Source organism: Ictalurus punctatus, chromosome 6 (genome assembly GCF_001660625.3).
Source record: "Ictalurus punctatus breed USDA103 chromosome 6, Coco_2.0, whole genome shotgun sequence".
NCBI classification, from domain to species: domain Eukaryota; kingdom Metazoa; phylum Chordata; class Actinopteri; order Siluriformes; family Ictaluridae; genus Ictalurus; species Ictalurus punctatus.
In genome coordinates, this window is record NC_030421.2 from 32,645,976 (window position 1) to 32,673,223 (window position 27,248).

Consider the following 27,248-nt stretch of genomic DNA (forward strand, 5'->3'; position numbering starts at 1 on the left):
GCCATGAAGCTAGCTCATACTTGACACAAGTAGATATGAGTGGGATCTGTGTAATATTCTCTCATATATACATACATACACACACACTATATATATATATATATATATATATATATATATATATATATATATATATATATATATATATATATATATAAAAAAATGTAAATTAACTGCAAAAATGATGTTAGAAAATGGCCATTTGATTATAGAACCGACCCCGAACCGACTCCTCGACTCTTCCAAATAAGTCCCAGTGTGTGTGTTTATAAACCAGTTTTACGGAGTTATTTACCGTGAGCAGCATTCGACTCAAGCTATTAATCAAACATGAATGAACTCAGATATATAACCCATTTATAAAATGCCACAAATTTTCCCTAAGAGTTTCGAGTTGGCCATTACTTCTGCTGCTTCATATCTCTGGATGAAGATCGAGGGCCTCGAATCATATTAAGGAGGCCTTTACAGTAAGGAAATGCATAATATGATTTATTTTATTAAACCATCGCCACATTAGACGAGAAAAGCACTGTTTAACAGTTTAGATGAAATGCAAGTAATCCGCCTCCATCACTCAACTAAACTGAGCCGAAAGCTCATAAATCAGCCATCGCGAGAAACGTGCACCAACGTGGACGCGCCCGGAGCATGAGTCACTGCCTGTCAAAATAAAAGCCCCACAAGCTTCCTTTGACAAATACTAATCATGATGTAGATGTCTTGCTTATATATATATATATATATATATATATATATATATATATATATATATATATATATATATATATATATATATAAACATTAACAACACCTAGACCTTTAAGCAGTATAACGTGCTTAAACAAAACGAAGGCTATGAGAAGAGTTGCATATACACAAGGGAGAGGATACCAAAGTATCACCTAGTCCGTCAGATTATACCACATAAACGATATACTCTTATTTCTGTTTGGTTTTAAAGACGACACATGGCACCGTCTCTCGAGCGCTCTCACTGACATAAAACCCACAAAGCAGGCTTACCCCCCCCCCCCCCCATCCCCGACACCCCCCTCCCCCCCATCCCCGACACCCACCCCCCCCCCCCCTCCCTTCCCCCCCGCTCCCCCCCCCGCTCTCTTCCCCCGCTCTCTCCCCCCCCCCCCCGCTCACTTCCCCCCTCCTCTCTTCTCCCTCTCCCCCCTACTCCCCCCCTCCTCTCTTCACCCCTCTTCCCCCCCCCTCTATACCAGTTATCGTGTATAGTCCAATCATTGTTATCCAATCCTTCTTATCCAACAGGAGGTTATGCAAGTCATGTATCTCTAAACTGGTATTTTACACATTTCCTCTAGCAAGTCAGCAATGCACTTAAGCAGTGCTCAAATCTATCTGTATACAACCTACAACTGACAAAGAGGACTGAAGATGAAAGACAAAGATTGGATATATTTACTCAACAAAAGAAAGTCTGGTGATACTTATTTTAAAACAAAGACTTTTAGGTCTAAAATTCATTAGTATTATGAATAATAATTACGGCACAATGACATCACTGTGTTACTGTACGTTAATGTCAGCCCACGTGATACCCCCCTCCCTTCCCCCACGTGCCTCCTTTTGTTGGATTTCAATTTTTAAGTTGATCGGAAGGCAGTGCGCATGCGCGATAACGAGCGGCAAGGACCTCGCTGGCAGTGTCCTCCCACGCGCCTGGAACGTCCGTACGTTTCCGCGCATGCGCTTCTGGATTCATGTCAAGGCACAAAACTGGCGCTATATCGTTTCCAGCTCTACTCCGGTAAGAATTTTTCACTGGCGGTTTTGATGCTATAGCTACCGTGTTTAATTGCCCCAAAGTTCTCACAACTGTCTGTAGTGTCTAGCTCGTCCTAAAGACACGAATCGGGTCACCTGCGTGCTTCTTAAATCTAATTTAACCAGGAGAGAGGCAGGCAGTGGGTTTTTTTTTTTTTTTTTTACCCCGCCTGAGATTTTCTCCCCCTCTCTGCCGTGGTAGGGTGCTGGTGCTGTTACCGCTGCGCGTCCGCGTATTGTTTCTCTGGCTCTCTAATGGCGGACAGGAGACAGTACTACTACCCTACCCACTGAGTGTGGGGTTACTGCTCAACTACCGAGCGCTGTTTACTTTCCTAGCTGATTATTATGTCCGCGTTAACGCTTCCTCGATTCAGTATCTCTCTTAATGATCCGGTTCATTTAGTAAAATTGTGTACCGAGGCGTTCTTAGTTGATGCTCTGAAGTGAACAGCGCCCCCTCAGGTAGCCACGTGCATGTCGTTTTGATTGCCCGGGGTAAAAGCTCAGGGGTAACTTCCGAATTAAATGTTCACCCAAGAGTACACTAAAAGTGCACTAAATATACATATACATTGTACTGTTGCATGGATGTTTGTGTGTTTTTAATTTAATCATTTATTTATTTATTTATTTATTTATTGTGATGCTTATTTTGTAACATTGATATAACAGTAATCTTGTAATGATATGCCGAGGACACCATAACAAAGAGATCACGGTTAAAGGGAATTGGGAGTACTCGGACCTTTTGCACTTAATGCACTTAGTAGCTGCGTCGATGCTACGATTATTCGCGAATAACTTTGCGACGTTTCTCCGTAGCTAATAACAATGGCGCAGTCTCGCGCACACGCACGCACGCACGCACGCAAGCACGCAGGCAGGCTCTTCCTCCCTCCACTTCCACGCTAATCCAATGGCTGCATGCGCCAGAGAGGCCAGGGGTGGGAACACTGAGCTGAAACACGACCACACTTCAGCCTGGGGAAAACACACACGCTTTTCATTCTACATAGTTAACTAGAGTCGGTGTGGTTATTTATTTATACGTGTTTTATATACCATGGGGACTTGCTGTGACACGCGCGCGCTGTCGGGACCGTGGAGCTGCGGCCCTGGTCCAGCCCCAAACCCCAGCGCGAGCTCTACTACTACTCGAGTGCACCAGTGAAGGGTGCAGCACTAGAGGTGGGCCTCACTCACTCACTCACTCCGTTTCCTCTTTTAGACGAAAAACCCCGGAGCATTTTCTCGGGTTTTGTTTGTTTCCCTGGAGAACACGGAGCAACTACAGAGCAGGGAAGATTTTCTCTGAAATACGTGGTCTCTGGTCACGTGGCATAAACGTGTTGATTATTGATCTGATCTAATCTAACTCGGGGTGTTTCTTTCTTTCTTTTCTTTTTTCTTCCATTCACACGTCTGTCGCCCCCATTAGCACGTGTGAAGACTTCACACCCCATAGCACATGTTCCTCGAAGAGTAACAATAGACGTGGCTGTTTTTAAACTTTAAACCCCTGGGATATCTAAAGCACGTTTGGTTGATCTCAAATATTGCATAATGTGCTCCTGTGTAGACAAATTTATGTCTTGGATCTAGTTCCAGCCATTGGGAACTCCTGAATCCTTCCATTTGTAAACACTTGGCTTATTTAAAAAAAAAAAAAAAAAGTTGCATCATAGTTTGAGATGTTATTACACTGTGGTATGCCTCGCGCGCACGGTCGTATAGTCGCGTAGTCTTTCATAGTATGCTCGTACACATTGCAACTTGCACTACCGCTCCTGGCCTACAGGAGTCAGTACGGAGCAGTAAAGCAGGTCTTCTGGCGTGAAGGACGACAACGAAGAAGAATCGCAACACGAAGCGTAATGCTCGGGCGATTTCTCGCCACGATTCGTACCCGTATACAAATCCTTTATACTCTTTTTAAGGTTAAATTTATACAAAATCGGGCACTTTATTACCTGCGTTCGTTTCCGTCTCTTCCCTTTTTTTTTCTTCATCTACCTTGAGAATCAACGGCCCTGGGTCACTGTTGCCACCTAGTGGAGCAGCTAAATAGTGCAAGAGAATTAAATGCGGTTAGAGAAATTGGGCGGCGCGCGTACAGTACACGCGTACTCTGCTGATGACGAAAATCGCGTCACGTCTACTGTACGCTGTTCCTAGCGTACGCGTAAAACGTGAAGCATCATTTCTGCTGAATGTGAACCTGAGCTTAGCTCGAACTTCTAGCAGGCAGAGCGATTGATATTTGATTGACTCAGAGATTTCTTAGGCTCTCAACAGTTTTTTTCTTTCTTTCTTTTTTTTTTGGTAGACATGTTTTTAATTCAGGTTAATTTAAAGTAAGCAGAATAAGGGTCGGCGGTTTGTGGAAGTATTTTCCGGACTTTTTGCAAATTGCGTTTTTTTTTTTTTTTCTATTTGTGGACTCATAAATATTGGGATGTAATTCAAATGTAAATGGAGGTCGTGTATTGCCATTGCCTTTTCGTTTACGTGAACATACAACGCCTGCCAAATTTCAAATGGAAACGCAAAGTCTGTTTGCAGTAGTATTTCCCATTTTTCATGGGTTATAACCCTGGCGTTTGTCATCGCCTCCTTTACTTCACTTCCTCTGCATCACATACGGAGCCTGCCAAAATTCGAACAGAATCACAGTTCCCTTTGCGTTTCCAATGCCTTGCACAGAAACCTGTCAGTCAGAGTTGAGTGGGAGTACACTATTATTGGCACTTTTCCACTCCACGGTTCGACTTGACTTGCTTTTTGGGGGTTTTCCACTGTGGATAGTACCTGGTACTTTTTAAAAATTTTATTTCAAGTACCACCTCGGTCCGAGCGAGCCGAGCCGATACTAAAAGTGAGCCACGCGCTGAGGGAGTAGGGAATTCTCCTTAACGAGTGGTTCTGCGTTGTGCCTAAGTCAGTGTGTCATTTAATACAAACTTTGCATACGGTAATATTCTATTAATTGAAAATGATGCATCGTTTATCTCATTACAGATAAAATTACAACAAAAGGTTTCTGTCTTCGATTTTTACATCGTGCTTGTCACCGATTTCCGATCAGGTGTTTATCGAAGTCAAAGCTGTCACGGCTGAATCTAACGCTGTCATATCGAGAACTATGTAGGGTCTAGAGCGCTGTTATTTTCCATCCTTAATAGGTTCCGTGTTCAGTGAACGGGAAAGGCGTTTGGAACACGGTCTGACCGTGTATTTGTCCAGGGCTCCGATCATACGACGTTATTGTTGCGTGAAGCGGAGTGGAAGATGGCACCCGCGTTGAGGCGGCACTAAACCGCGGTGGAAAAGTAAAGCAAGCCGAGCCGTACCTTATGGGACGTATTTGTGTTCGGAAGGGACGTCGGTCACAGTCGACGTCGGCCAAAAAGGAAAACGTGCTGAACAGACGATGCTGTGGAGCGAGGCGTTTTCATTTGAATTTAAGCATCCACAAATAGAAAAGGCGATTGCAGTTAGTTTTGAAAATAGTCTGGAAAATACGTCCGTAGTAGTCGTGGGGAGAAATCTAAGATTAAATTCGAGCCCACTCCTGAGAAGTACGGTACGTACGGGATAAAACATGATGATGGAGTGTGCTGTTACAGGAGCCGGTCCGTACGCCGTGACGTGATGCGGGAGCCGGTCCGTAACGCCGTGACGTGATGCGGGAGCCGGTCCGTACGCCGTGACGTGATGCAGCCGTTGCCATCCCAAAGTTGCTTTATTTTAAAATAACAGCATGTATCTGAGTATTTTATTTCTTTTACATGACAGAGATTTACCAGCGATTACGATTTTTTTTTTTTTTAAAGAATAACACACTCCCGTTATCGCTTGCATTATAGCAGCTCGCCACCCTCTCTAATGAAGACAAGAAAACACAACTTGTCAAGTTACCGAGAAACCAAAAAGCGTGAAGTCCTCTGTCCTGTTGACTTTTCCTGTGGCAGGAAACTGACATTTTCACATTGAGACTCCTCCTAAATGTCTCCTTAATGAAAACCTATAAACCGTTATGTGCCTTTCTTGGTTATAGCCCATTTTTGTCTGCTTATTAGCCTTAGATTATGTAGAGTGTCCACCATACAAGTCGCTGTTAGAGTTGTTGCTTATATATATGTAAAAATTCGATTGAGTGCGTTAATATAAACCAAATTAATCAACGCTTTCTGACCCAATGTGAGAAATCGACAATGCTGTGGTATTCCTACTGTTTTGTTCCACAGCGGTGTTTATTTCTCACATGCGGTCCGAAGGTTTTGACTGTACTCCTGTTGTGTCGCTGTACTCAGGCTGGTTAGCTGAAAGACCACGGAGGACAGGACACTCCTTTTGACCTCTATCGTATGCGTTTCTATCACTTGGTCTGCGGGTTTTGTTTTCTGGCCGGTGCATTTATTTATTTATTTTATTTATTTATATATTTTTTTCAAATCTAATCCGACTTGTTTTCGCCAGTCATCGTCTGTGCATCAGCTAGCTAGCTACGATTAGCCACCTAACTTTCTACAGTTGCTTCTGTGTGAAGTCGGACTTGTGGGAAGTCTCGTGGATATACCCTGATGAGATGTATGTATGCATCTGAAAAGTGCCTGACAGCTGTGACTGATGTTTTGGCTGATTTGATCTGAATTGATCCAACTGGTTTCGGCATACCCTTTGGGGTGCTTTCTTTTGAAGTGGTTTAAAAAAGTTTATTTTTCTTTGTTGTGCCAGTCTTGCCTTTGGGTATTTTTTTTATTTTTTTTATTTTTAAAAAACAACCGTTGTCTGTTGTGTAAAATCTAGCAGTTGGCTATTATTGGTTTGTTCTAAGGATGTGACAGTGAGGAAATTTTCCCACCGGTTAATCTCGATGTGTGACGAGACCGGTAATACCGGTATCACCTGCGGGGGGCTTATGAATGCCCATGCAGTTCACTTTCGCTTTTGAATTAGCCGTAATTCAGGCGTGGCAGTTGCCTGAACGGTGGGTACGTTATTATTCTTAATGAAAAACACGACTACAAAACAGTACAATGACGCACTCGCTTATATCAAACATAGAACTTTTGAAACCTAATCTTCCGCCACCGTGTCAGTCAGCTCGCCTCACTCTCGTCACGTGATGAATGAAATCTGATTCCTGCTGGTCTGTGCTGCGACTCGGACTCGTTCGGCTCATGAATTTTTCAGTTCTCTAACTGGACTAAATGATTTTTATTACTACACAAAGGCGAAACGACAGTGGGGGCAGTACCGCGGTGGGCGGGGGATGTAATCGGTGTGCGGCCCCAACACCGGTAACGCCAGCTATCTCAGCAAGCCTAGTTTTTTCATCTGTCTTTCATGGAGAAAGCAAAGTAGACTAGCGAACAAAGTCACACCGGGTTCATAAAACAACTCCGTGTGAGAATTTTGACCCCAACTGACAAAACGCGTTTAGTTTAACGGTACGTGCGATCGCTCTGTGAAAACGGATCATGAAGAACTTTTTTTTTCCCTCTAAATTTCGTCTAAAATTGTTGTATCGTCCCCGTGTGCGTGCCATTGTTTTCATCAGGGTGTGAGTAAAGGAGTTGTTTGTGTGCCAACTTTTATTTAAAAAAAAATACGGTAAAAATGCACAAGATGAATAGAGCTGGGTGATATATCGATGTAATATCCATATCATGATGACTGATTACACGATACACTTTTCTGAGATCTCATTGGTATGGTGACGTCTTTGTTTGTTTTTAATAATTACAAATTAACACGGTCCTGAATGGATGCCGTTGATTTGACGTAATCGGACATTTTTATTTATTTATTTATTTATTTGACCTTTTCTTTGTCTTTGTGGATTCCATCAAAGACAGTTTAACATAATTTTTTCTTTGTTTATTTTACTACTGTTTTGTGGGAAGTTTGTCAGATAAATTATATATCGCGTATATAAATATAGTGTAAATTGTTGTTTTGTTTAAAGATCTTTTTTTTTTTTTTTTTTTTCCAGTTAGTACCGCCCTTCAGACGCTAGATAAGAGAGTTACATGTCTCCCAGAAGACAAAATACTAACAACTTACACCGATCATCCTGTTCAAAAGTTTACATCCCCCGGCTCTTAATGTATCGTGTTACCTTCTTGAGCGTCAGGATGTTTGCGTCTGTCTATTAGCGGACCTAACTCCTTCCATAAAGAATGATTAACCAGTTGTAGCTTAGCAACTGTAACCAGGCGCAGACAGCTTTTGAAAAGCTTTGAGGATTTTGCAGTATGCTGCAGTGTGAGAAATGGAAGTGAAATTTATTTATTTCCTTTAGCTGAGGCACATGAGATGTTGACTAAACCGCGTGTAACGGGTAAACGCGTCACGAATCACACAGAAGTACACCTGCTTTGAGGTATTTAGCTACCTAGCTAGAATGTCATGGTAACCAATGTCTTGTTCTTGTTAACATGTTGAATTTGCTACCATGTCATGGAAGGAAAAAGCATGTAATTACGTTTCTGTGAGGTAATGGGTAGTAGAAACGGGCAGGATCACTTAAGAATCTCGGCGTGCTTTAGAGTGAAATGGAAAACGGTGTGGTTAGCTGACGCTTGGACGTTAGCGCACTGCCAGAGCAATACCAGGCTCTTTAATTTCCACAATCAGCTGGGACTCCTATCGTTTCACAGCGCTAGCCAAGACGCACGTTTTCTGACTGGCGTATCGCGTCGGTCCTGTAGGATCAAAACCCGACACACACACTCACTATAATGTGTTCGTTTCGATGTGTGTCTGCTGGACTACACAAAGCAGAATGTGAAATACAGAGACGGCATCAATCCAGTTCATCAGCAAGTCAGTACGTTTACATGGACGACAATAATCCGATATTAAGATCAGACTCTGATTAAGAAACTAGCATCTAAACAGCGATTATTGATCACCTTAATCCGACTAAAGTCATACTCGGAGTAAACACAAACGGGATTAAGACGTGTGGAGTATTCCTGTTTTAGTCGCATTATCGACGTGCGTTACAGACGTGTACACGCCTTAATCACACGATTAACGTCGTGTGGGAGTTTTCACCGCATTGTGCGACAGGCACGTACACACACGGCGGCGCTCGACCGTTTGACGGCAAACGAGCGTACGGCTGCGTCCCAAACCGCGTACTTACCTACTATATAGTAGGAAGTGAAATACGTGTATTTAGTTAAGTACACGGTTTCAGACGCAGCCCACGTCTTCAAGCAGTCGTCTGTCTGCACGTACAACACGACAAATAATTAACCGCACTTGAAGCTTTCGTAAAATCTCAAACGGAACACCCAAAACTGTACACGGTCCCATAACGAAATTCTGGAGGGACGGCGTGGCGCGGGGACGTAATGACGCGTGCCGTTAATCCATCTCTGTTCTACAACACGTGAAACCTGAACATGAAAGGAGTATTCTCATGTAAACACGTTGATCAGGATATTGTCCGATTCAGAATAAGGTCAATAATTACGTTTACATTTACAGCATTAATCTAGTCACTGAGATGTTGAGGTGATCCAGAGGTGTTTATTGGAGTACATTCTTTTCAGGTTGCTGTTTGGACCCTGGTTGCAGTAAGGACTACTGTACTAGTCAGTTTTCTGCATTATGGGTGGGGAATAATATCACTAGATAGTTACAGATAAACAGTGGACAAACAAGCCTTACTTATAGCCCTTTATATGTACTTGAGATATATATATATATATATATATATATATATATATATATATATATATATATCACACACACACACACGAGAGAGCCTTTGTTGCAGCCAATTTATCATCCTGTCTGCTTCACCCAGACCCAAGGCATACGTGTAATGTATGTCTCTTAGTGAGGCACTAGGATGTGACCTTAACTCAACGGACCGAGTTGTTCAGAAGCCGTGAGGCGATCTCCTAGTAAGTATAGTATAGAATAATATAATATTCGCTGTCTGTTGGTAATTAGTCAAACGAATAGAGGCTAATCTTTTGTCTCTAGCACATGAGACATGCGATCTGCTGCTGCATAGTGAACACTTACAGATTGCATCGAGAGGCATTGTCCCTTGATGCTTTTGTTACCATGGTAACCATAGATGCGAAGTAACCAAGAAACATACACGTGGGGTTGCAGGAATGATGTTTAATACAGGAAGGTCACAACAGCTTTCAAAACATGACATTAGAACATAAGAGCGTCTGAGAGCGTAACGAGGCCAGTTAGACTCATGACGATAAGCAGTAGATGAAAGAAGATGGCTGTTCAGTTGGTGGTTTTTGCAACATATGGTTCACCTTTATTGTTTTGTTTGGGTTTTTTTTTTTTTTTTGATTGATTGATGAATTAAGCTGTATTTTCGTGGCTGATTTAATTTTACTAAAGCTCAAATTTCAGTACATCTGTCATCTTAATATGTCTCTTTTTTTTTTTTTTTTCCCAGGTAAATGCCTCACTCCTTTATTTGTGGTAACAGGTGGTTGGTTACCTAAGTGATGGATGAAGAGTTGGAGCCCAGGACAGATGTGGAGGAGGGATTAAATAATGGGGATGAGCCCATGGAAACCACACCCTCAACAGAACTGTGCGCAGATGGGCAGCTTGAAGAAACCGGTGTCATGACAACAGATGTATCCAAGGCTTCAGAGGATAATGATGACGACGTTGTGCTGGTGGAGGGGCCTCAGTTTCAGGAGGGGAAAAATGCAGCAAGCCCCTCTAGCAGCCCTGCACCTGCTGAGACCACAGACGGTGCAGAGCCAACCACCACAGCGACCACATCCTCCAACACTCCTTCTCCTTCTCCTCCTCCTCCTCCTCCTCCTCCTCCTCCTCCTCCCTCCTCCACAGCTGCAGCAACGATGGTTCCCAAAAGCCAAACTGAGCCCATTGTTATAGACGACGAAGAAGATCCCGAGCAAAGAGACTCTTCCTCCTCCTCGCTGGCATCGAATCAGACCAGAGAAGCATTAAGCAGCACAGAGCCGGACTCGGAAATCAAGATTGCTAGCGTCACCACGCTGGGTGGGACATGTTCATCAGAGGTGGCCATGTCGACGTCAGCAGAGACATCCGCAGCCCCATCCGACGAGGAAAGCATGAACCTCAAAATCACAAGTGTGACCTCATTAAAGGGGAATGACGAAGCAGAGGCCGGTGGAGAGATGGAAGCTGCAGAAAACGGCTTGCAGATCAGTAGCACATTCAGCCTAAACCCAGAGGCCCAGCAGAGCCAAGGGTCAGCAAGTAAACCTTCACCAACGTTCAACCCAGGACGCGTTAACTCTGCTACCCAGCCGGTTCAAAACGGCGAGACAGGGACTCACCAGAGATCTGGTAATGCCTGGACGACCTTTTGATTTGATCTGAGAAATACTTATTAGCAGATGAATTTATTTAAAATTGATCAGCTTTTTAAAAAAAATAATAAATGTCCGCCTCATTCGGTTCATCACGGAGCCGCTTTAAACGAGGACTAAATACGTTAGTTAGCGTTCAAGTATGATATAGTTGGAATGAGAGGACGTTCTGGTTTTAACGACGCTTTGGGTTTTATTTGATCCTGTTTTATTTGAATGGGCTGAATTTACTCTTCTCACTGTGCCTAATGAAGTTTAGAGTTAACGGATTGGATCTAGTCTGTTTTTCTACGTTACTGGTTGTTTTTGTTGAAGGGTTTTTGTATGCAAAGGTAAATCTAATCATATTACACTTTCACAGTTCATTTATGTGAATGCTCTGGTATGCCTGGTGGAATGAATCATTTGTATGCTTTAGCGTTGCACTTTATTCCCCATCGGTTATTTACTGATTTAAAAAAAAAAAGTCACTGACAAGTGTCTTGTTTACTTAAAACCTTCTAGATATTTATCTTTCTCGGACATCGTGAGCCTTAAATATCAATATGGGAGTTTTTTATTTCTTATATCGGTATAGAGAAGCTGATTGAACTGTCTTAGTTTCCGTGTAGAATTTTTCCACTTCTCAATAATTTAAAACAAAACCACTTTTTAAAGTCAATTTGACATTTTTGCTTTCCTTTCAGATTCCTGGATCTCTCAGTCGGCATCTTTTCCCCGCAATCAGAAGCAGCCGGGGGTGGATTCTCCCTCTCCTACGGCGTCTCTTCCCAAAGCACCGGGCCAGTCTTCCTCAGGCTCCCAGCAGCCACCACGCACCATGAAGGTCACCTGTGCTAACTGTAAAAAGCCTTTAAAAAAAGGTCAGACTGCTTATCAGCGCAAAGGCTCCTCCCACCTGTTTTGCTCTACAACCTGCCTCTCTGCCTTCTCCCACAAACCCACGCCCAAAAAGAGCTGCACCATGTGCAAAAAGTAAGACCTAGAAACGTGAGATGTTCGGTGTACATGTTATTCTCTCGAGTGACTAACGCGATGATAAACTTGCCAAATGTGATTTGTCGTTAAACTCAGGGACATTACTAGTATGAAAGGAACAATTGTGGCTCAGGTGGACTCGAGCGAATCGTTTCAGGAGTTCTGCAGCACCGGTTGTCTGGCTGCATACGAAAATAAACAGAACCCCCCGAAGAACACCCTCAAAACCAAGTGTACCGTCTGCGGAAAGCTCACAGAGGTCAGTGAGAGAGTTTATATACTATACTACAGTCCTGTCTTTCATTTTATGTCTATTTTTAGCTCGTATATATGTTCTGAAAATCCATCTGTCTCGTGTGTTTCTTTAGATTCGCCACGAAGTCAGCTTCAAGAACATCACCCATAAAATCTGCAGCGACGCCTGTTTTAACCGTTACCGTATGGCTAATGGGCTGATCATGAACTGTTGTGAGCAGTGTGGGAACTACCTTCCCAGCCGGGCCACAGCAAATCACTTCTTGCTTATTGACGGGCAGCAGAAACGCTTCTGTTGTCAGAACTGTGTCAGGGACTACAAACAGGTGGAGTCAACTTTTGAACAGTGACATTCCTGGTTTATTTCTTATTGTCCTTGGGTATAGAGGTGTGCACAAAATGTATTTTAATCCTGCTTCAGACAGCTTCGAAAGGAGTTCTGAGTAGTGTGGCCATTCCTGCATTTATTTTCGTTTGTGCTGCTCTGCAAAGTTTTCTGAGGAAATCGGGGTTTTTTTTTCTTTCCCAAAATATGAACTAATAATTCGTGTTAACTAAAACGACAAAGGGGTCGCTGATGATGAACGAACACGATAAGCGCACTGCAGCACATGCATCCTGTATGTAGCCTGTCTCATATCTGACTAGGGCTGACACACTAATTTATTAGTATTAGTGTATGTATATACACATGCCCTCACGTGTGTGTGTGTGTGTCACTCCTGTTATAATAAACGACAGAATGTACACTGCAAGCACGCAAATACAGCATATAATGACAATAAACTTGATTTATACGAAACCTTTTAAGCAACTCGCACCAGTTTCCCCTGCCCCTTACACACACTGGAGCACTTTGGATATAAATACAAGTTTGTGCTCGTGCATCACTGTCGTGCTTCCGTGCTACACGAGCTCCACTTTGTAAAGTTTGCAGGTTAAAGTCTTCTACGCTACATTTAATATTAAAAAAAACGCCGTCACTTGACGATTTCGCCACCGTCTGATGGTGATCGAGGTCGTGTTGGGGGTAAAAGGTAACGCCGACAATACAGTAAACTGAAGAAATTTATTTCCGTTGGCGTGATGCGGCATGGACTGGGAAACGGCTCATACTTCCGGTTAGTAAAAAAAAAAACGCTAGTGTTCCATTTGAGATGATATCACCTTTCTAAAAGTCACACACTAGACGGTAGAGAACATAGTGCATAGTGTAAGTGTATAGTACGTCATTTGTGCCACATCTTTGGTCTGTACTCCGATGCGTGTTTTCGGAACAGTAGTAACACGACGAGTAAACGTGCCACGCACGGACCGATTAATCGATAACGAGATTCATCGACGACGATTTTCATAATCGATTTTATCGATTAGTTGTTGCAGCTCTATATCTGACCACTAGTTTCTACCCCGTGGGGTTAAGAATTGCCTGTTCGTACAATGTTTTTGTTGAGTCCCAGTACACACCTCTGCATGGAGGTGTAGTTTAGAAAAAGCTTCTTCTAGAAACTACCTTGGAGCTACATAATAAAAGGCCTGTGCCAGTCATTTCCATTACATCATCCTGCTTTGGGAATGCATTACTTTGGGTAATTGTCAGTTACCCAAAATACCCTGAAATAATTGATTAGTCTGATTTGGATTTTTTTTTTTTAAATTGCCAAACAAAAACACCATGATAAAGGTTCTCGCCTGGTTACTCTTCCGCCAATGTTCGTAACTTCCCCCTCAAATAGTACCTTGTGTTATCAGCACCGTGTTAGGACTTTTCTGTTGCCGAAAACAGGAATTCTGCTTCGGAGCCACTGAGGCCACTGTTCCGCCTTGTGTCACCATCTTTCAAGTGTTTCCCCCTTTGTTGAGAAGTTACCCAACAACATAAGAAACTTGTTGTCAAGAATGTATCTAATTGAAGTGAACGTCCTTTTTATTGAAATACTAGTTTTAATTGAAATTTTTTTCTTTTTTTTTTTACTTTACCCTAGACGCATGGAAAGATGACACAGTGTAGTGGATGTAAGGTGATGTGCAGGTCTTTTGACGTTACTCATGGTATTGGACCCACTGGCATCATGGAGCCTTATTGTTCTTCATCCTGTATGAATAAAAGCAAAATTGCAGCTGCTGCACAGAGTAAGTACTGTTACCACTCTGGGGATGCCTACTCATTGGTGCCCGTTTCTTATCGGTTGGGTTTTAGGTTGTCCGGTTTCATTTATGTTCTGTGCACTCAGTAAACGAGACTTTGTTTTCGGTTTTCGTGCCTGTTTAATATACCGTAATACTACTGTTAATAATCTGAGTCTGGAGATCAGGCACTGCAGGTGTAAATAATTAAGTGTAATTATATTGCTCAGCTTTTAGCCTTGCCTATTATAAATGAATCATTTTGAAGAATTGACTCCTCTGGTATGGCGTATTCCGATTTTTATATATATTTATTAATTAATTACACACACATACATATTTGTGTTGAATGGCATCACAGTGCCATTTTTCTATTTGGAACCGATTTCTCAGGTTTGTTGGTCCAGTCGCCTGTGAAATCTGTGAAAGTGGTTCTTGGATGTTTTTGTTGACGGAACATACCAGACTCTTGAGTGAATGCGGGAGGTCTTGCTTGTGAGACTTGTGAGAGAATAGGACTAGACTTAACAGGAGTTGGACACGGAGGTCCCACTTGGGTCAAGTGTGAGCTAGCTTCATGGCAGTGAACTACTAACATTTACGGTGGATTAGTAGTTAGCACGTTCGCCTCACACCTCCACCTGGGGGTTCGATTCCCACCGTGGCCCTGTGTGTGCGGAGTTTGCATGTTCTCCCCGTGCTGCGGGGGTTTCCTCCGGGTACTCCGGTTTCCTCCCCCAGTCCAAACATGGTAGGCTGATTGGCGTGTCCAAAGTGTCCGTAGTGTATGAATGGGTGTGTGAGTGTGTATGTGATTGTGCCCTGTGATGGATTGGCACTATGTCCAGGGTGTACCCCGCCTTGTGCCCGACGCTCCCTGGGATAGACTCCAGGTTCCCCGTGACCCTGTAGGAAAAGTGGTATAGAAGATGGATGGCTGGAACATCAGTAAGTGCTGTTGTAAAAGTCGATAATTATAACTTGCAGTGTTCTGATACGTGATCTTCTTAAAAATATCTTTAGCAGGTAACAGCTCAGCACCGTGATCATGAGTACTGTTGCTGCTGATTTTACCTTCTTGGCGAATTCATTAGGGATCTAGCTCGAATCCAACAGGGCTGATCTGGCTAATCAAGTAGACTGATTATCTGGAGCAGGTGTGCAGGATTAGGGTTGGAACTGAATTCTGAAGGAAGTTTAATCTCCAGGAAGAGTGTTGATTACCGGAATTGTGTAATCACAGGTGTGAGGCGGGGCTGGGACAGAAGTGCTTAGACATGCTCCTGGGCAGTTCGTTAGCCAATTATACATTTTTATGGTTTTATTTGAATGCATTTTTTTTGTTAAAAATGTGCAAATGTTTGATTCTTTGGCAACTATGCTTCTTGAGTACACAGCATAGAGACATCGACTGATGCACTTCAAGTAGCACAAAAACGTAGGGCTGCTCGATTATGGCGCACATCCTAATCATGATTATTTTGGTCAAAATTGAGATCATGGTTACTCCACGACTTTGAAAACATCGTGCAGTTATTGGACTTTAAAAAAAAAAAAAAACTTTTATTGTATTTTTAACAGTGTTATGTGAAACAAAGCGAGCGGAGCACGTCATGTGACGCATTTCGGCGAATCGCATCACCAGAAATAAACTTTAAAGTTCCTTAGCCAATGAAATTCTGTCTCCTGGTTTAGATCGGCCTGTAGTCTCTCAACATTAGCGAGCTCTAGAAAGGAGACGAGCGTATTTAGACCAGCTGTCATGGCGCTAGAGGAAACGATCTTTCCAACGATACCAAACGGCATTTCTTTTTCTTCCACGGCAGACTCCTTGAAACTAAATTCTTTCCAAACGGCTGAAACGGTTTTATCTTTCATGTCGACCAGAGGCGCTCTCTCTCTCTCTCTCTTAGTCATCTTGACGCGAGCTGAACAAAAAATGCCGCAGCCTGGCGGGGAGCGAGTTTGGCCTTTTGGGGAGGGGTGAAAGCACACCGCTGTAAAGAAAAATGGCGTTCGGGTTTTTAAAAATACAAAACCAGAACGTTTGTGAAAAGGAATGCGGCACGATGATCGTTTTATCTCGGTTTATTTTGTTTTCATGATCGTCGGCGGCCATAAGTGAAATCGAAAATTCGATTAATCGCACAGCCCTGCTCAAACGCACTGCCCTCGAACCGTGCACAGCTGATTTTCATTGGCTGCTAACGGTTTCTTGGCTTCAGAAATGGTGTCATGACATGTTTAAGACCTACATAGCTTGTCTTGACACTCTACATCTGTTTTTGTAGTTGTTGAACCTTGCTGCCATTTCTGCAAGAGAAATGCATTACCTCAGTATCAGGCAACACTACCTGAAGGGAAGGTCTTAAACTTCTGCAGCTCTCAGTGTGTCACGAAATTCCAGGTACATGCATTGCAAACTGTACAACCTATAGACATATTTGCATGGCACACATCGTGTGAAAGAACTTTGAATAAATTTGAGGATCATTTGGGCCATAATTGTACCCTTATTTCATTAATTCCAATGTCTCTCACGTTTACTTGTTTTCTAGAACGCCACTATACAGACATCGGCCAACGGCCAACTTCCTGCCTCAGCTTCTAGCAACGTCCAACTGAAATGCAACTACTGCCGTGGCTCCTTCAGCCTGAAACCAGAGATTCTGGAGTGGGAGGTATCGTTTTCAACCAAGTCTGTTGTTTCATCATTACTCTTTACCTTATGAACTAGATGGGACGTTGAGCCGGATAATTCTCGTTTTCTTTAATATGACCGTTAGCTACGTTCTTGTTGGTTTCAGGATAAAGTGTACCAGTTTTGCAGTAAGGCGTGCTGTGAGGACTATAAGAAGCTCCATTGCATTGTGACATTCTGCGAGTATTGCCAGGAGGAGAAGACCCTTCACGAGACTGTCAAGTTTTCAGGCGTCAAAAGGCCTTTCTGTAGTGAAGGTACTTTCTATTGTTCCTTGGATGACAGCCTGTTTACTGACCTGGGATTAGAACACCACTGCGGTTTAAAAACAAGGTTTAGAGGAAAACGCCAAGTTAGTTCAGGCCGATAAATGCGTAGGTTGTAGTTATTAAACTCATTCTACAACTTCAAAGGCAGTTATGACTATAACTTTGATAATGGTGGGTGTGACTTCTATGACTGTACCAGTTTGTATAGATGACTTGATCGGTGGAATAACTGTCCGGGGCGGCTGGGGCTCAGGTGGTAGAGCGGGTCGTCCGCTAATCGTAGGGTCGGCGTTTCGATTCCCGGCGCACGTGACTCCACATACCGAAGTGTCCTTGGGCGAGACACTGAACCCCAAGTTGCTCCCGATGGCAAGCTAGCGCCTTGCGTGGCAGCTCTGCCGCCTTTGGCGTGTGTGTGTGTGAGTGTATGGGTGAATGAGACACAGTGTAAAGGGCTCCGTAGATCCACTATGGTTAAAAAAGGCGCTATATAAGCAGACCATTTACCGTTACTTTCTTTGGCTGCAGGTTGCAAGCTGTTGTTCAAGCAGGACTTCATACACCGTCTGGGCCTCAAATGTGTCACCTGTAACCACTGCACTCAGATGTGCAAAAAATCTGTTACCAAACAGATAGATGGTGTCAGCAGAGACTTCTGCAGTGAAACTTGTGCTAAGAAGTTTCATGACTGGTACTACAAGGTCTGTGATTCATTCTTAAGTATTAATTACGTCTCTGGTTTTTTCATAAAAAAAAAAAAAAAAAAACGCGTCCTATGATTATAACTTCATTGCTGTTCACATTCTGAACCATGGTGTCGATTTCCCATCTTAACATGAGGGCGCAATCCAAAGGTTTGCACGTTTTCCGTGCCCACGTGCTCTGCGTTTTCTTCGTTTGCTTTTTAAACGTGGACTTCTCTCGTACGTCCACCAGGCGGCGCGCTGCGACTGCTGTAAGGTGCAGGGGAACCTGACCGAGTCTGTGCAGTGGCGTGCCGAGATGAAGCACTTCTGTGATCAAGAGTGTCTCCTCCGTTTTTACTGCCAGCAGAATCAGCCCAACATGGCAACCCAGAAAGGGCCGGAAAACACGGCGTTAGGTAATAAGCAATCCTAATAAATCAGGAAAAATATGCGATACGTTTTTTTTTTTGTTTGTTTGTTTTTATTGGAAAAAAGTAACGTAATAATCATTTTGTCTTATAGGACAGACACATGCATCAAAGTTAACTGTGAGTATTAGTCAGTTTATATTTTCCTCATTTTATCATGTCGATTGTTGATGGAAGATTTATAGAGACACTGGGTTTAATCTTCCTCCATTTAGACGAGTATATGTAGCAGCAATCTCTCTCTCTGTCCCTTTTTTTTTTTTTTTTCTTCCACACAGCTGACCAATCAGGGACCCGTGTCATATGCTGGAGGAGGGATTGTTAAGGATGTGAAGAATAAAGCCGTCCTCTGTAAACCTCTCACCATGACTAAAGCCACGTACTGCAAACCTCATATGCAGAGCAAACCGCTCCAAACAGGTAGATCGAGCATAGCACCCCGTACACGTGTTCGTTACAGACACAGACTAACACGCGTTCGGTTTTCTGTCTCTACAGAAGAAGATGGCTTGGAGGGCTTGGTGAAGGAGTATGTCCCTGTTCCGATTCCCGTTCCTGTTTACGTTCCCGTACCCATGAATCTCTATGCTCAGGCCACACCCACCTCTGTTGCAATACCTGTACCTGTAAGAGCTTCCCTGTCAATTATTGAGATTCCCAGAAATGCTATTGAACGGTTTAATATCATCATAGTTATTTTTATTGCTGATGAGATGTACGTACACTACCGGTCAAAAGTTTAGACACACTCATTCTTTATTTGAATTTTTTTTCCCCACATTTTAAAATAATAATAATAATAATAATAATAATAATAATAATAGTCATCAAAACTCTGGAGTAACACAAATGGAACTATGGGAATTATGTTGTGATAAATAAATCAAAATAATTTAATTTATCATCTTCAAAGTCGACGCCCTTTTCACCTAGAATTTCCAGAAATGTATTCTTGCCGTTTTCTCGACCGATCTCTTGAGGAATTTCCCAGAGATGATTTTTTTAAAAACAGTATTAAAGGAGTTCCCACCGACGCCGGACTCTTATCGGCCTCTTTTTGGAATATTTCGTTCCCGGTAATCCGTTCAAACAAACATCTTTTTTTTTTTGTAAATGAACTGTTAGTTTTCTAACGAAAGAAATGAACATGTTCACCAGTTTCAAACATTTAATCACACACCTTCAGATCAAAAGCTTTTTAACATCATGAGAAACATTTCACTCGCGTGTCCACAAACTTTTGACCGGTCGTTTTCACCGTGAACGTGCGATGACGTTATGGCTTGAACTCTTTTCGGTTCTGCCGTTCTCAGGTCCCTGTGCCAGTGTTTCTGCCCACCACGCTGCAGAGTGCTGAGCACATTGTGAAGACCATAGATGAGCTCAAAGCCAAGGTTCCCGCTGATCCTCTCGAAGCTGATCTGATCGCTATGGCTGAAATGATTGCAGAGGAGGATAAGAAACCTGACTGCTTAGGTGTGAAGCTTTTCCTGGAAACCACTTTTGTCGTGTTTCTGCCTCGACGGAGCTTAAAACTGGCTGTGAGATCATTCAGAATAGGGATGCACTAAGGGGGGGTGGGAGGGATCACATCATGTAAGGGACGTAGTTAGTCTTGTTTTCACGCATACGTCCACCAGGCGCATTTTTATATCAGTGACTGGTGTTTTTCCACAGTGCTGAATTGGTATTTTGTGCGTCTTACTATTATAATCCTGCTTAACTTGTTAACAAAAAAACAACTCAGCAGCTGGTTTTTTGTTTTAGGGACAAGAATTTTCATTCACATGCATTTAAAGATGTGAGAGAATGTTACAGGTTTGCATTCTTCTTCCATTGCTCTAAATGCCACTTCTTCCATCCGTATGCCGTACGGCTGCATCCACCACCACTGTAGTGTAGTCATGACAGGCTCTACATGCCCCGATACATACCGTTTGTTGATGATGCATTTGTGAAAAACCGCAATTTGGATATCCCCCCCCCATCCCCTCCCCCCACCACCACCACACCCCCGTAACCCAGATACGTGATGCCATGGCTCGTTATAGTAAATACACAGAACATAAATTTGTGAAGAGACATGGCTTGGCTTTCCGCAGTTTGAGGTAGTGTATTTTACGTTTATCTGTTTTAGATATCAAATGTGAAAAGGACAGTGAAGTGGTTAAAAGGGAGAGAGTAAATAGCATCAGTGGTGGTAGCAGCTCAGACGAGGAGGAAGGCGAGGAGGAAGACAAGTATGAACCCGACCTGGACCTGGAAAAAGATCTTCCTCAAGGTACCAAAACTATTAAACACTGACGTTGTGTAAATGTTCGGTACCACACTCAAGCTAGTGTCGTTATAGCTAACGTTCACCGTGACGCGTGTGATATATAGAGAACTGTAGAGTCTAGTAGCTTGGATTAAAAATTCTCCTTCGACTATTACCGGGTTCTTCACTGTTAGTCGGGCTGAGAAAAGTGCTGTGACCTTTATACACACACACACACACACACACACACGCACGCACATTTATTTAGTTATTTATCATTTAAAAATACACACAGAAGTAATTCGGAGGTATAATTCTCCTCAGCTTCAGAGCCTGTGCCCGTCCTGGAAGGGATCGACACAGAGATGGGTTTCACATTGCCGCCCGTCCTCACTGAGGAGCGAGAGGAGACGTCCTGGACCCGAACCAGGAGGAAGGTACTTACCCACACGCACATCGTGAGATTGTGTGGTTTTTTTTTTTGTTTGTTTGTTGTTTTTTTTACACAAGTGTGTGTCCAGTGATTATAAACACTATGCTGTTCACATTCTGATGTACAGTGATCGCTGATGTTTTATTCTGAGGACGTTCTACGAATTGTATGCAATTTATTTCGAAGTAGTCATCCTTAGCACTCGTGGTCTCATTTATCGTCACGTTAATTACGATGTAGGGCGTCAAGAGACCACGTGCCGCGGAAGAGGAGATTTCTACAGCGTCGTCTTCGTCAGCAGAGCCTTTCGCAGCAGACGCCTCTTTCCCCCTGAGCTCCAGGTATGGCCTGAACGCCTGGAGGAGATGGATCGCATCATCAGCTGCACAGTCCAGTGACGTAAAAGAGAAAGGCGCTTGCGAGCAAGGTGAGAAAGCGTTCGCCAGCCGGTGACGAGCGAGTCGTTTGAGTCGGTATGCTCGACGTGTCCAGTGATTATAACATAACTGCTGTTCACATCCTGAAACATCTGGTGTTGATCGTTTGATGTTATGAGGACACGAGCTTTTTTTTTTTTTGTAAGAAATCGCGCTAATGTTCATGAAAGGCTGGAGAGGAGCGTTGTAGAAAAATACAGTAGGGATGCAGTGATGCGCTGAGAATCATCCTTGCTGATAAACCTGGATATATCAATATTAAGAGATGATTTGCTTCCTCATGGTCTTATAGCCGCACATGATGTATTGATCACACGAGGAATATGTTGGAAATTTGTCCTAGGCCGTCATGTCACATACTAGTATTACTTTTATGAAATCGTTTACTTAAAACTACAGATTTGTACAATTCCCCCCCCCCCTGCTTCTGACTGAATGATTTGTAATTAAATTATCTTAATGTTCAAATATACTTCAGTTTCATTTCCATCCAACATAAGTGAGTAGATTATAAACTCAGCAAAGAAAAAAAAAAAAAGGAAACGCCCCTTTTTCAGGAGACTGTATTTGTGTAGTTTAAAGATCATTTTGTAAAATCCAAATAATCTTTAGGGATCTTTATCGGAAAGGGTTTAAATGATGTTTTTCATGCTTGCTCAATGAACCATAAATAATTATTGCACATGCAGCTGTGGAACAGTCCTTAAGACACGGACAGTGTACAGGCGGTAGGCAATTAAGGTCACAGATACAATAAGTTAGGACACTGAAGAGTCCTTTCTACTGACTCTGAAAAACACCAGGAGAAAGGTGTCTAGGGTTCCTGCTCACCTGCGTGAACATGCCATAGACCTGCTGCAGGGAGGCGTGAGGACTGCAGATGTGTTCAGAGCAATGAACTGCAATGTCTGTAATGTAAGACGCCTAAGACGGTGCTGCAGGGAGACAGGAAGGACAGCTGATCGTCCTCGCAGTGGAACATTACATGTAAGCGTGTGTGTGTGTCCCAGACGTGATGGAGAACTTGTAAATGCCTTGGTGGAAGAGTGGAGGAACATCTCACAGCAAGAACTGACCAATCCGGTGCAGAGATGCTCTGTAGTACTTAAAGCAGCTGGAGGCAACCAGATACTGACTGTTCCTTTTAATATTGACCCCCCTATTGTTCAGGGACTTGTTGAATCTTATGTTAATACAAATATTTACACGTTAAGTTTTTTTTGGCTGAGTTTATACTGACGTCTTTACTTTTTCTCTTTTTTTTTTTTTTCTTTTTTCTTTGGTCCGTATCCAGTGACTCCACCTCGGTTGAAAGGCAGTCTTATTTCTCTGGGTGCCGCAGATCTGAGCCAGGCTCTATCTCAGTTCGTCAGAGAGGTGCGTCGGCCCAACGGTGAGCGCTATGCTCCAGACAGCATTCTCTACCTTTGCCTCAGCATACAGAAGGTATGTGTGACCGCTTCATATATACATGTAGCTTATGTTTGGTGGGTTTATTTGGATTTTCTTTAAGCCTTTCGGTTTGGGATTTTATACGCTGCAGAATCGGGAGACTCGTGCAGCGTGTACACACAGGCTTGCGTTTCTTTGGAACTTTCTGAGATTCTAGATACATTGCTCGATGTATTTTTGCTCGTTTTGGGACAATCTGACACGTGCTGTTTTTAGGCGTCGCGCCAGAAGTGACTCCCTAATACAGTCACCGTGCTCTCACCGTTATTCTTCCTGACATTATATTGCTTTACTTAAAGTATTTGCAGGAAAAAGGAAGGACCGATGACCTGTTTAATGACTCCTGCTACAGTGTGTTTGAGGAGGAGCTTAACAAGGTTCTCAAAGGCTGGCAGCCCAGCGTTCTTCCTGATGGTAATACTCTTCCGTCCTTGTCACTTTACGCTGCCGTTCAATCAAGTGTCCGATGATTAGAACCACTGCTGTTCACATCCTGAACTAAAGATGTTGACTCACAACTAATGAGGACATTTTGAAGTTAATATTTAAAAGAGGCGGCTTGTAAATTTTTCTTTTTCCATTATTATTATTATTATTATTATTATTATTATTATTATTACTACTTTTTATATGCCCTGTCAGAAATAAGTATAAGATACCATTTGCTCTGCATGTGTTGATGATGCATGTGCTGTTGCTGTGTTCAGGCTCTCTGTGGGGTCGTGTGGAGGAGCCGTGTCTGTGGAGCAGCAGACAGCTAGGAGAACATTCCCCGTCGGTTCTCCTGCGCTCTCTCGTCTATCTCAACACAAAATACTTCGGCCTGCGCACTGTCGAGCAGCACATGCGCCTCTCGTTTGGTAACGTCTACGGGCCCAGCACTTCTAAACCTCACGATCACGACACCACTGTCTGTATTTGCATCCCCTCCATCTCAGCGGATCAACACGGTAGGTTTCACTGCAGTCAGCTAACACCCGCATGAGATCACAAGGTTCCTGTAAATCGTCTAGTGACGGTGTGCCATTTCATTGCCCGTTATCGTGATCCATCACCGTTTGCTGCATCTTTATCATATATGCGAAGTTCTCTATTGCGGTTCTCTTGAACGTTTTGAGCAAAGGTTTTCTTTTACAAACCCTTTTAAAGGAAAATCCAGTTGTTTTTAAACAGCGTCGATCGTTCATGCACACACAGGCTTTAAGGTTAGTGATGAGATTCGGATTTATAGCGTACACGGGCCCAAGGATGATTTATTATTTTTATTTATTTATTTATTTATTTTTTTGAAGCGCTGTTTAGTGCTAGTCTTTTATAGGTCATGGATTCATCGTGGATTAATTTTGTGCGTTAATCCGATGTGAACAGAACCAGCGGCAAGTAAGAGGAGGCGTAAAGACGCTAGTGACTCGAACTTTGATCAGAACGATGGTTCGGGAGGCTTCACTCACTGTCCTGTGAAGAAACACGAGTGCCGCTTGTATGAACTCTACTTGTCTAAGTGGTGAGTTTCTCCTCAATGTTTCTACATTTAAAAAAAATAATAAAAAATGTAAATACCGTAAAGAGCAGTAAACAGTCGTAAATGAAACAGTCAATATTTGGTGTGACAGAAAATTTTTTTAAAATGAGTAGTCTCCGGTACAATTTTTGCAGTTTTGTAAGGGAATGAGCTGGAAGTGTAATCGAGCGTCTCGCAGAACCAGACACGGTTCTTCTGGAGACTTTTACTGTCGCACTCGCTTCTAAATTTTGTAGCAAACCCCGGCAGCCTTCATTGTGTTATTTATTTATTTATTTACTTATCTATTTATTGGTCTGAAAAGTGTCTTACTGCTTAATCTGCTGCTTTCTTTACTGACATACAAACACTTTTCTGTAACGTTTCATTTTGGGCTGGAAAACTAATGTCTGTGTTTTGTACTGACTCCATAATGTAGAAGTCATAAAATAAATCTTTAACAACATTTGTACTGGGGGGGGCGGAGCTGCACGGTTATGTGATTGATTGATTGATTTTTATTTATTACTATAATATAATATAATATGCATGCATGCCAAATCATTTAAGTGAGAAAGTCAGAGTGAGAGGTTACTGTGTGAGAAGGGGAAAGGTGCTGGGGGAGGGGGAAGTGGGGGTGGGGGAGGGGGAAGTGGGCGTGGGGGGGAGGGGGCTGCTCTATCGGTGTATTTGTGTTTCAGCGCTCTCCGGCATTAAAATGCGGAGAATGCGTAAAAGTTGCCAGGTCTGATGCAATTCTTTTAAATATTTACATAATATTTGTGCTCTACAGTTTGAATAGCTCTGGATTGTAGCGTGTGTGTGTATGTATGTGTGTGTTATGTTATGTTATTTATTTATTTATTATTTATATATATGCGAATCAACAGTACATCTAAGATGAATTTCCTGCTCACTTTTCCCAGCCCTGAGTCGGTGAGGCAGAGGACAGATTTCTTCTATGTGAAGCCAGAGGTTGCCTCAACACCAGACAGTCCTCTGTGGTTCACTTCAAGTCCTTTAGAAAAGCATGTGCTGGAGAGCCTACTAACTCAAGTCCTTCTGGTGAGGGATATCTACAGAGAGAGCGGCCAGGAGGAGGAGGAGGAGGAGGAGGAGGAAATTTAGGAAAAGTGGAGCTGAGGCCTTGTATGCCACCATAGCACCCTCTGCATTACATGTCACTTTCCCTTTAAACACACTGATCCCATTACAGTTATAAGCAAAGCAAATACTGTACGTCAGGACTTGAGGGGTTTAAGGCTTAATACTGATTTCTAAATCAGTGTTTCCAGAAGACTTGGTCTGATGATTGGTGCTTTACATGAAAAGCAACCCACAGACTGCTGCTTTTTTTTTTTTTTTTTTTTTTCTTTTTCTTTTTTTGTATATTTTTTGTTGTTTTTCATTTGTTAGGAAATTGTGTGTATGTGATGTAGCATTACCTGCGATGCCCAGATTGGGCTGCTGTGGTCTGTAAATATTTCTGAATATATTGTTAGAGAGAGGTGTGAAGTAAGTGCGTGTGTGAGAAACGGAAAATACATTGAAATGCTATAGATAAATAAAATGAAAGAAATCAACACAAATCCAACAAGCCTTCTTAAGAGAAAATATTTATTTATTGCAGTTTGTGACGTGTTGGAGTCCTTAAGACAGGAGTGTGTGTGTGTGTGTGTGTGTGTGTGTGTGTACGTACGCTGTGCCATTTCTCTCACCTTCATTAAGAGCATTAAAGCCTGCTGTAGCCCTTGACCACCCCCCCACCCACCCCCCCCCTTCTCTCTCTCTCTCTGGAGTTTGGGTGTTGGTTGGCTTGCAGAGCAGGCTTATTTGAAGCAGGCTTTTTGTTGGTATTAAACTTTTAGTGTGAAGCTATTCTTTTGAGCAATCAGTTCTCTAAACCATTTAATTTTTACCAATACCCAATGTGTATTGTGTTTTTTTTTGTTTTGTTTTGTTTTTTTTTTCTTGTTGTTGTTGTTTTGTTTTTGTTTGTTTTTTTCTTCCCCAGCTTCCAACTTTAATGACATTTGGATGTTTCTTTAATACGTTTGAAATAAACAAAGCACTTGACAAAAAGTGCGTTGTTGATTCCACAGTGGCATTTTGTTAATGGTAGAACGGAAAATTTGTACTGTACTCGGGTGGGGTTTGTGATTGAAAAGAATCTGTACATCTGCAAAGGATCATTTTGATCATTAAAAACCCATTCTTATAGGTGAAAGGAGGAAACAGCTTTATATGTTAAATTGTTTTATGTTGTCATTGTCTGTTTTTATAAATTCTATTTTTTTACCAACTAATTAAAAGTCACTTTCTTTATTTTACAAAGACGACCTTTTGGAATTTCACTGATTTAATGAGCCTCTTCGTGCAAAACGAATCCTTCGGCCAGTATATTTTCTCGAATGCTCAGTCACGTGTAGCTCAGCACTAAAAATATATAGAAATCTACCGTTGCTAAGCAAACTAGTATTGTGTTGCAAATACTTATGTATTATTCTTGACCCCCACCTTGTGCCCCACGTACCCTGGGATAGGCTCCTGTAGGAT

General features: G+C 42.6%; 1 protein-coding gene across 3 annotated transcripts; it reads left to right on the forward strand.

Moving 5' to 3' along the window:
• The first annotated feature begins 1,628 nt into the window (after positions 1–1,628).
• Positions 1,629–27,026, forward strand: zmym2 (zinc finger, MYM-type 2). 3 transcript variants are annotated; one of them, XM_017470572.3, is made up of 23 exons: positions 1,629–1,783; positions 10,253–11,145; positions 11,855–12,143; positions 12,243–12,405; positions 12,515–12,727; positions 14,387–14,534; positions 16,820–16,935; positions 17,087–17,209; positions 17,336–17,486; positions 18,027–18,199; positions 18,435–18,600; positions 18,707–18,732; positions 18,891–19,032; positions 19,111–19,238; positions 19,926–20,088; positions 20,750–20,893; positions 21,194–21,306; positions 21,543–21,729; positions 23,034–23,185; positions 23,491–23,605; positions 23,899–24,141; positions 24,560–24,695; positions 25,619–27,026. In XM_017470572.3, the coding sequence occupies exons 2-23, from the start codon at positions 10,305–10,307 to the stop codon at positions 25,818–25,820; spliced, it is 4,134 nt and encodes a 1,377-aa protein (XP_017326061.1). In that variant the 5' UTR covers positions 1,629–1,783; positions 10,253–10,304; the 3' UTR covers positions 25,821–27,026. The 3 variants fall into 3 exon arrangements, with proteins under 3 accessions (XP_017326061.1, XP_017326063.1, XP_017326062.1); XM_017470573.3 differs by lacking the exon at positions 1,629–1,783 and adding an exon at positions 2,542–2,991; XM_017470574.3 differs by lacking the exon at positions 20,750–20,893.
• The last annotated feature ends 222 nt before the right edge of the window (positions 27,027–27,248 follow it).